Source organism: Nansenia antarctica (genome assembly GCF_963989245.1).
Source record: "Nansenia antarctica genome assembly, chromosome: 8".
NCBI lineage: Eukaryota > Metazoa > Chordata > Actinopteri > Argentiniformes > Microstomatidae > Nansenia > Nansenia antarctica.
In genome coordinates, this window is record NC_137678.1 from 17,447,813 (window position 1) to 17,457,812 (window position 10,000).

Sequence of the window (10,000 nt, forward strand, 5' to 3'; positions counted from 1 at the left end):
TGCGTTTAAAGGGTAGTTCACTCTAACATCTGATTTGTGATTCACCACACACGCGGAACCTTCTAGTACTTAATCTAACACACTTTTAACCTGGATACCACCTCAGAATGATGCAGCTCTGATCTAATGGAAACAAATGTGGCCCTTTAAATCAAATCAAACGTTATTAGATCTCTCTCTCTCTTCTCTCCTCCCTCCCCTCTCTCTCTCTCTTTCTCTCTATATATATCTCTCTCTCTCTATGTCTCTCTCCCTCTCTCTCTCTCTCTCCCTCTCCTCTCTCTCTCTCCCTCTCTGTCTCTCTCCGTTTCTCTCTCTCTATATACTGTATATATATATATATATATATCTCACTCTCTCTCTGTCTGTCTCTCTCTCTCTCCGGCCCCCTCTCTCCGCCTCTCTTTTCTCTCCCTCCCTCCCCTCCCTCCCTCCCCTCTGGGTGGGTACATGTGTTGTTGTGTGAGCTCTCATCAGGAGGCCACGCCTGGGTGCCTTGCTCAGCCCCGGAGAACCTTCACACCCCAAACACCTCACAGCTTCCTTTCTCTTCCTCTCTCTGTCACTGTCTCTCTCTCTCTCCTTCTATCTCCTTCTATCCATCGCTCTCTCTGTCACTGTCTCTCTCTCCTTCTATCCATCGCTCTCTCTGTCGCTGTCTCTCTCTCTCTCTCTCTCTCTCTCTCTCTCTCTCTCTCTCTCTCTCTCTCCCTGTCTCTTACTCTCTTTCTCTCTCTGTCACTGTGATCCTCACACTCTCTCCTTCTATCTGTCGCTCTCTCTGTCGCTGTCGCTGTCTCTCACTCTCACTCTCTGTCACTGTCTCTCTCTCTCTCCCTGTCTCTCACTATCTTTCTTTCTCTGTCTGTCTTTCCCTCTCTCTCTTTCTCTGTAACTGTCTCCATCCCCCCTCTTTCTCTCTCACTCTGTCTCTTTCTCTCTCTCTGTCTCTCTCCCTCTCTCCCTGTCTTTCTCTGTAACTGTCTCCATCCCCCCCTCTCTCTCACTTTCTCTCTAGCTCTCTCTCTCTCTCCCTGTCTCTCCCTCTCTCTCTCTCTAAAAACATTCACTATTTAACTCGATCCGCTTTTTCCAACTCAGACGAACATACGACCCGTCGCCATGCCAACGCATCTATCATAAAGGACATGAAGCACGACCGCATGTGTTTGATACCCACCCTCCCTCCCCCCTCCCTCCACCCTCCCTCCACCCTTCCTCCCCCCTCCACAATGAGTCCATCAGTCCTCCGATTCCCACCTCCGCCAGCCTCCCCTGGAGCACACACAAATACAGTGTGTGTGGTTATAGAGTGGGAGGGTACTGTAAATATGGGGGGGGGGTGGGGGGAGTGGTCGGGGGGGGGGGGGGTGTGTGTGTGTCCGGGGGGGTGTATGTGTGTGTCCGGGGGGGGGGGTCGGGGGAGTGTGTGTGTGTCGGGGGGGTCCATTGGGATTTCCCACACAGGACATTCCAACACAGACCCCCCCTGTTCTGTGCTGTTATCAAATTCCCCCAATAAATCCAATTACCAGTTAAACTGCATCTTCACATCCTGCTGCAGGGTGATAGGACACACAGCCTCCTATCCTCCACTGGACCTCTGATAGGCTGTGTGTGTGTGTGTGTGTGTGTGTGTGTGTGTGTGTGTGTGTGTGTGTGTGTGTGTGTGTGTGTGTGTGTCTGCGTGCGTGTGTGTGTGTGTCTCTGTGTGTGTGTGTGTGTGTGTGTGTGTGTGTGTGTGTGTGTGGCCCAGACTGATGGCATTGGGGCTAGCAGTCTGAGTCTGTCTCCCAATGAACTCATTGCACTGTTAGTGTTTGTCTTTAATGCACACTGTATTTATGGGGGCATAAATAAAGCATTTAAAATGTGTATGTGTGTGTGTGTGTCTGTCTGTCTGTCTGTCTGTGTGTGTGTGTGTGTGTGTGTGTGTGTGTGTGTGTGTGTGTGTGTGTGTGTGTGTGTGTGTGTGTGGCCCAGACTGATGGCATTGGGGCTAGCAGTAACAGAGTAGTGAGAGGCAGCTGTCCAGAGAGTTTGTGGACCTCAGCACCATATGGATATGTGTGTGTGTGTGTGTGTGTGTGTGTGTGTGTGTGTGTGTGTGTGTGCGTTCAGAGTACTCTCTGGTCGTTTGTAAATTCAGAGTGCTCAGGGCGTCCCTGTTTCAAGGTTCAGAGCACTGCACTCTGGGAGCTCTGAGACACACTGGGCTCTGACTGGAAATAATAATAATAATAATAATAACTTTTTATTTGTATAACGCTTTTCCTGCAAACGTTGCAGGAAAATCATTATATAAATCATAATTTAAATATTGAGTAATTTAAAGGCAATATTAAAAAGATGGGTTTTTAGTCTTGACTTGAACATAATTTATTTGCTGAGGTTGCATCCCTAATGTAAACTGGCAGTGCATTCCACAATCTGGAGCATAAAATGAGAATGCAGCCTCACCAAATCTCTTCTTTCTTTTGTACATGTGGTACACAGAGAAAACCAGCGTCAGAAGACCTGAGAGCTCTATTGGGCTGATATGCTAGCAGAAGACCTGAGAGCTCTATTGGGCTGATATGCTAGCAGAAGACCTGAGAGCTCTATTGGGCTGATATGCTAGCAAAAGACGGTTTGTCCGAGCGTCTGAACATTCCGATCTAAAAATGTCGGAGCGAGTCGTCGCAAACTGTTACGGTTGCGGCTTGATTAGCACACTAGAGAGTCTGATTCAACCAGTGGTGGGCCGTCAGGGCCAGCAAGGCCTTCTCTGCTGGCCTAAACATCATCAGAATATACATTTAATTTTTATATATTTTTTCTACAAATATGTATTAAATTATTCCCGTAGTCTATTCTCTTCATTTCATAGCTTTCCTCTTGGTTGCGCTGCTTCCAGACATTTGGAGGGCTGGCCTTTAGCTTTTATCCAATCAATTTCAGCCATAATGTGTTGCCAGGGTACCAAGAAATCTGCCCGCCTGCAGATTCAACAGTGGCGCGAGTACAGATTGTAATTTAAAGTGAGCGAGAAAAGAGCTGTGGCGTACCGTGGTCAGATCTCGAGTTGGCGAGCAAATCCAAGCAAATCCGACGAAGGGGCCTTCTGGATGGCGGAGCACCTGATCAGCACCTGCACGTCTTTTGATTGGATACAAACTATTGGGAGGCGGAGCTAGCACACTAAACTTGATCTCGCTAATTTGTGTAGATTTAAGCTGTTGTTCTACAAGCAGCCACAATGGCTGAAGGAGGAGAAGAGGTAGATTTGGTGGCAGATATTATAACAACAAAGAAGAACCTTCTAAGAAAAGCTAGACATAATCAGAAGAGAACGGCCAACCCCGACGTTAGCGACGCTATCCATGTAAAAGGACTTATTGGTGGAACTGATCAACTGTACAACAGAGTCATTGAAGTCTTCTTGAGGAAAGAAAGGAGGATGGATTTTGTGTTCAAATAATCAGTTGTTTTGGTGAGTACAAAGCATTTAATGTTTTCTGCAAGAGATGTACGGAGCGACCCTGGGGTCCGTAGATACAGATAGTGTGTTGTGTTGCCTGTCTCAGCTGTGTGAGTAAGTGGGGCTTCAATGCGATCTTCTAACCACTTCCCGGGCTGCTACCATGGAAAACGACACCCCCCGTGACCGTATGAACACGAGGAAGATAACCGGCCTTAAATGGAACCTCGATACGGTTCTCCTATCGAGATCGACAGACCGCAAAGTTCGGGAAATAACTGACGCTTTCGTTTTCATGCAATGAATTGAATACACCCAGACAAGGTGCCGCTATAATAACAATGGCAACGCCCGGTTATACTGCGTTTCTGTCTAAATGTATAGTTTCTAGAGCCATGGCGTGTCATAATGATGGTATTAAGAGGTGGAATAATTCAGGTAGGACATCACTGAAGGCCTAGGTGTGAAATGCACCGCCCGCCACTGGATTCAACACACATCTACCTGTAACAAGACAGGTAATAATCATGTTTATACACGCGATGAATTAACGTTCATTTTAATGAATTTTAAATAGATAAAAAATCGTACTTAGCTAACAAGTATCGACTGTCAACATCGCTAAAGTTAGCAACAGAAAGCTACCTAACGTCAACGTTAATGCTAACACCGTGAAACTGTTGGCCGCCAGCGAAATGATTTACAGTTAGTTTGTGAAGGCGTTTAACCGACCGCTCGTAAACTAACTGATTTCAGAGCTGCTCTATGACCTTGAAACCAGGGCAGATTTCCAGAGCGTATTTACGAACGCACCCTCAGACAGCTGAACCAACACAACCCTGTGGAGCCTTGGTGGATGAAAAATAAAACATGAATCATCACCAGATTAGATTAAATTAAATGAGGTTAGGTTAGATCAGATTAGGTTAGGTTAGATAAAACCTGTTTGTTTGTTACTGAACAGTACACGTACTGAGAGACCCAAATGTAGCTTGGCATCTAAGCACATTCCATTCCACGCATTACAATGACTGCGTTTGCATGCACACCATATCCCTGTATTCATCGGAATATGGTGAGCATGTAAATGCAGTCAATGAGCCCGCCCTCCGATTTCTACCTCCACTAGCCTTCCGTGATGTATAGGTATGTTTATCAGGACTGACAACGGAGTTGATTTGATTAGATATATCTATAAAAAACACATTACGTACTTCAATAGAGTTATCTAATAATGAGTTATGTGAGTTGGTTGAGGAAAGGAGGGTATGGCCATGCATGAGAAGATGCCAGAAGGCATTAGGTAAACAATAGTTATCATTCCTGAGGGGGGGGGCGGGCGGTGGGGGGGGGGGGTATTAGACACACATTTCTTCCTCAGACCACACCCCCCCCCCAAAGAAAGATGTTCTACTGTGTTTTGGGGTCGGTGTGTATCTCACCTCATCGCAGGCAGAGCAGCGTGGTTTAAGCAGCTCAGCATGGTGCCTCCCACAGTGGATCTTCCCGTCCTGGTAGAAGTAGATGAGATCCACCAGGAGCTCGCTACATGTGGAGCACGCAAAGCATGCTGGGTGCCAGCACAGCCCCGGGCCCGCTCTGGAGGCAAACACCGCCATCTCACCTCCGTTTATGTTCTCCCCACACTGCAATCAACAACAACAACAACAACAACACCGACATTAGTTAAGAAAAGATTATTCATTCTCATCAGCTCTACCTCCTCATAGAGAACAGTCTTACCATCAGACCCTGCTCTATCTCCTCATAGAGAACAGTCTCACCATCAGACCTCTACCTCCTCATAGAGAACAGTCTCACCATCAGACCTTCTCTACCTCCTCATAGAGAACAGTCTCACCATCAGACCTTCTCTACCTCCTCATAGAGAACAGTCTTACCATCAGACCTTCTCTACCTCCTCATAGAGAACAGTCTTACCATCAGACCCTGCTCTACCTCCTCATAGAGAACAGTCTCACCATCAGACCCTGCTCTACCTCCTCATAGAGAACAGTCTCACCATCAGACCTTCTACCTCCTCATAGAGAACAGTCTCACCATCAGACCTTCTCTACCTCCTCATAGAGAACAGTCTCACCATCAGACCTTCTCTACCTCCTCATAGAGAACAGTCTTACCATCAGACCCTGCTCTACCTCCTCATAGAGAACAGTCTCACCATCAGACCTTCTACCTCCTCATAGAGAACAGTCTTACCATCAGACCTTCTACCTCCTCATAGAGAACAGTCTTACCATCAGACCTTCTACCTCCTCATAGAGAACAGTCTTACCATCAGACCTTCTACCTCCTCATAGAGAACAGTCTTACCATCAGACCTTCTACCTCCTCATAGAGAACAGTCTCACCATCAGACCTTCTATCTCCTCATAGAGAACAGTCTTACCATCAGACCTTCTACCTCCTCATAGAGAACAGTCTTACCATCAGACCTTCTACCTCCTCATAGAGAACAGTCTCACCATCAGACCTTCTCTACCTCCTCATAGAGAACAGTCTCACCATCAGACCTTCTACCTCCTCATAGAGAACAGTCTTACCATCAGACCTTCTACCTCCTCATAGAGAACAGTCTTACCATCAGACCTTCTACCTCCTCATAGAGAACAGTCTTACCATCAGACCTTCTACCTCCTCATAGAGAACAGTCTTACCATCAGACCTTCTATCTCCTCATAGAGAAAACTGAATCAAATCTGGATACACTGTACTAGTACATCACCATCACCATCATCATCATCATCATCATCATCATCATCATCATCATCCAAGACCTGGCCAGCAACAATAACTAATTCATATTTAATGTATTGTTTTTGGGCTGCGTGTAACCTCTTATTACTGTACTTATTACTGCTCATAGCCACTGCTAGCTTCAGCAATGTTTGAAGTGTCTGGGACATCTTGAAAAATCCATCCATCTGTCGCTGTTTTCGTTTAATTTTTCTAAGTTATTTAACGTGATATCTTATTTGTGCACCTAGCTAGCTAGATCAGCTTTTTGTATCTTTTAGATGGTACTACCGGTGACTTTTAGCCCGTTATTTGCGAGGAGAAAACACAGGCGCCCGAGCATTTCGGCAGGGATGGTTGAGTCTGCACGGTTCTCATGCCGGTTCACATTTAGACCAATCAGGAGTAGCTCTTGTGTCACGTCGTCAACTGAATGTTTAATGTCATTAATCTGATTTTGGATCAGTGGTTAGAGAGAGATGGGCGTGGATTTAGGTGCACTTTTAGTCAACATCCATTATAGCGCTGATCTAGGATCAGATATATTTTAATCAGCTAAAATGTTCAGAGGTGGACTTAATTTGGACTTTTTTTTGTTTGTTGTGGACTTAATCAATTAGTGGCGGAGGAAATTCATTCGTGGCGGCCCGCCACCAATAAATGCATATAGAGGAAACACTGCAACACCCGTGGGCTGGATTCACAGACAAGTCTTAAGTCTAATCTTAGACTAAAAAGCATCTTCAATGGAGATTTGAGACATCAAGGGCCGGTTTCACAGACAAGGCTTAAGCCTAGTCCTAGACTAAAAAACATCTTCAATGGAGATTTTACATTGAAAGTGTGATTTAGTCCAGGACTAGGCTTAAGCCTTGTCTCTGAAACCGGCCCCAAGAGCGTGATTTAGTCCAGGACTAGCTGTTGCCATAGTAACAGGACAAGCAGTGGGGCACAAACAAAACCTTCATGTTTTGCAGTTGTTATGATTAAACACAAACACTTCTATAAATGTCTTTTATCCGTTAACTGATGTCTTATTAAATGTTTTATCTATTTACTTCTTATATTTGCTTTTTATTCATTGTCATTTTTATTTTCTTACTATGCTCCACTTGCTGTATTTTTTAAATAATGTATGTAAAGCACTTTGAATTGCCCCTGTTGTATGAAATGTGCTATACAAATAAACCATGCCTTGCCTTGCCTAAACACAACTAGTTATCTAACTAGTTATCTATTTCATCCTATAGGACTTTGTACTGTTGGCACGTTGATACAAGATATGGGGCCTGGGGGGTATTCCATTAACGTCACTAAAGGACAATCCAGGCTTATTTTTTATAAATCCTGTGAGATTTATAAAAACATCCAGCCTTGTTTTGATAAGTCTCACGAGGCTTATATTGATGGAATACCCCCCAGAAGTAAAAGTTGTAACAAGATTTCCGTAGGTGAACTTGCGGATGGAGTAGCCAAGAGGTTAGAGGTCGGCTAGCAGTCAGAAGGTCGCTGGTTCGATCCCCGCCTCAGGAGGGAGCTGCATGTGAGCTGGTGACTGGAGGGTTGCTGGCATCATATCTAAGGTGCCTACCACAACATGCTATTGTGCCCTTGAGCAAGGCACTTAACCCCTAACTGCTCCAGGGGCGCTGACTATGGCTGACCCTGTGCCTGGAGCAAAAAAAGACATATTGTTGTACTCTGTGCAAAGACAGAAAGGTTGACTCTAATCTGGTCTAAAACATTTACAGGGCATGCTTCAGTGAACCGACTTTATGAAAAGTACCAACATAGTTAACATAATCAGTTGTAAACAGTAGGGTGTGATTGTTGTGCGTCCCGTCAGTTTCTGAAAGTACTATTTGCCTAAATATCTGGTGGCATCCATCTTTAAGTGCAGTCTCCTTTCTAACTCACCTCTTTAATGCTAGACCCTGCCTCTCACTGTCCTCCTGACCTCCTCCTGCCAGACCCTGCCTCTCACTGTCCTCCTGACCTCCTCCTGCCTTTCTGCCTCTCACTGTCCTCCTGACCTCCTCCTGCCAGACCCTGCCTCTCACTGTCCTCCTGACCTCCTCCTGCCAGACCCTGCCTCTCACTGTCCTCCTGACCTCCTCCTGCCAGACCCTGCCTCTCACTGTCCTCCTGACCTCCTCCTGCCAGACCCTGCCTCTCACTGTCCTCCTGACCTCCTCCTGCCAGACCCTGCCTCTCACTGTCCTCCTGACCTCCTCCTGCCAGACCCTGCCTCTCACTGTCCTCCTGACCTCCTCCTGCCAGACCCTGCCTCTCACTGTCCTCCTGACCTCCTCCTGCCAGACCCTGCCTCTCACTGTCCTCCTGACCTCCTCCTGCCAGACCCTGCCTCTCACTGTCCTCCTGACCTCCTCCTGCCAGACCCTGCCTCTCACTGTCCTCCTGACCTCCTCCTGCCAGACCCTGCCTCTCACTGTCCTCCTGACCTCCTCCTGCCAGACCCTGCCTCTCACTGTCCTCCTGACCTCCTCCTGCCAGACCCTGCCTCTCACTGTCCTCCTGACCTCCTCCTGCCAGACCCTGCCTCTCACTGTCCTCCTGACCTCCTCCTGCCAGACCCTGCCTCTCACTGTCCTCCTGACCTCCTCCTGCCAGACCCTGCCTCTCACTGTCCTCCTGACCTCCTCCTGCCAGACCCTGCCTCTCACTGTCCTCCTGACCTCCTCCTGCTAGACCCTGCCTCTCACTGTCCTCCTGACCTCCTCCTGCCAGACCCTGCCTCTCACTGTCCTCCTGACCTCCTCCTGCTAGACCCTGCCTCTCACTGTCCTCCTGACCTCCTCCTGCCTTTCTGCCTCTCACTGTCCTCCTGACCTCCTCCTGCCTCTCACTGTCCTCCTGACCTCCTCCTGCCAGACCCTGCCTCTCACTGTCCTCCTGACCTCCTCCTGCCAGACCCTGCCTCTCACTGTCCTCCTGACCTCCTCCTGCCAGACCCTGCCTCTCACTGTCCTCCTGACCTCCTCCTGCCAGACCCTGCCTCTCACTGTCCTCCTGACCTCCTCCTGCCAGACCCTGCCTCTCACTGTCCTCCTGACCTCCTCCTGCCTTTCTGCCTCTCACTGTCCTCCTGACCTCCTCCTGCCAGACCCTGCCTCTCACTGTCCTCCTGACCTCCTCCTGCCTTTCTGCCTCTCACTGTCCTCCTGACCTCCTCCTGCCAGACCCTGCCTCTCACTGTCCTCCTGACCTCCTCCTGCCTTTCTGCCTCTCACTGTCCTCCTGACCTCCTCCTGCCTTTCTGCCAAGAAGAAGAAGGAGAAGGAGGAGAAGGAGGAGAAGAAGGAGACCCTGCCAGACCCTGCCTCTCACTGTCCTCCTGACCTCCTCCTGCCAGACCCTGCCTCTCACTGTCCTCCTGACCTCCTCCTGCCAGACCCTGCCTCTCACTGTCCTCCTGACCTCCTCCTGCCTTTCTGCCTCTCACTGTCCTCCTGACCTCCTCCTGCTAGACCCTGCCTCTCACTGTCCTCCTGACCTCCTCCTGCCAGACCCTGCCTCTCACTGTCCTCCTGACCTCCTCCTGCCAGACCCTGCCTCTCACTGTCCTCCTGACCTCCTCCTGCCTTTCTGCCTCTCACTGTCCTCCTGACCTCCTCCTGCCAGACCCTGCCTCTCACTGTCCTCCTGACCTCCTCCTGCCAGACCCTGCCTCTCACTGTCCTCCTGACCTCCTCCTGCCAGACCCTGCCTCTCACTGTCCTCCTGACCTCCTCCTGCCAGACCCTGCCTCTCACTGTCCTCCTG

General features: G+C 48.5%; 1 protein-coding gene across 1 annotated transcript in view; it reads right to left on the reverse strand.

Moving 5' to 3' along the window:
- prickle1b (prickle homolog 1b) overlaps positions 1–5,079 on the reverse strand; it is a gene marked incomplete at both ends in the record, with an annotated part of 28,825 nt that extends 23,746 nt beyond the window's left edge. The window contains 1 exon segment of the mRNA XM_080538126.1: positions 4,903–5,079. Within this exon segment, the coding sequence (XP_080394252.1) occupies positions 4,903–5,079 (177 nt within the window).
- Between the last annotated feature and the right edge of the window lie 4,921 nt (positions 5,080–10,000).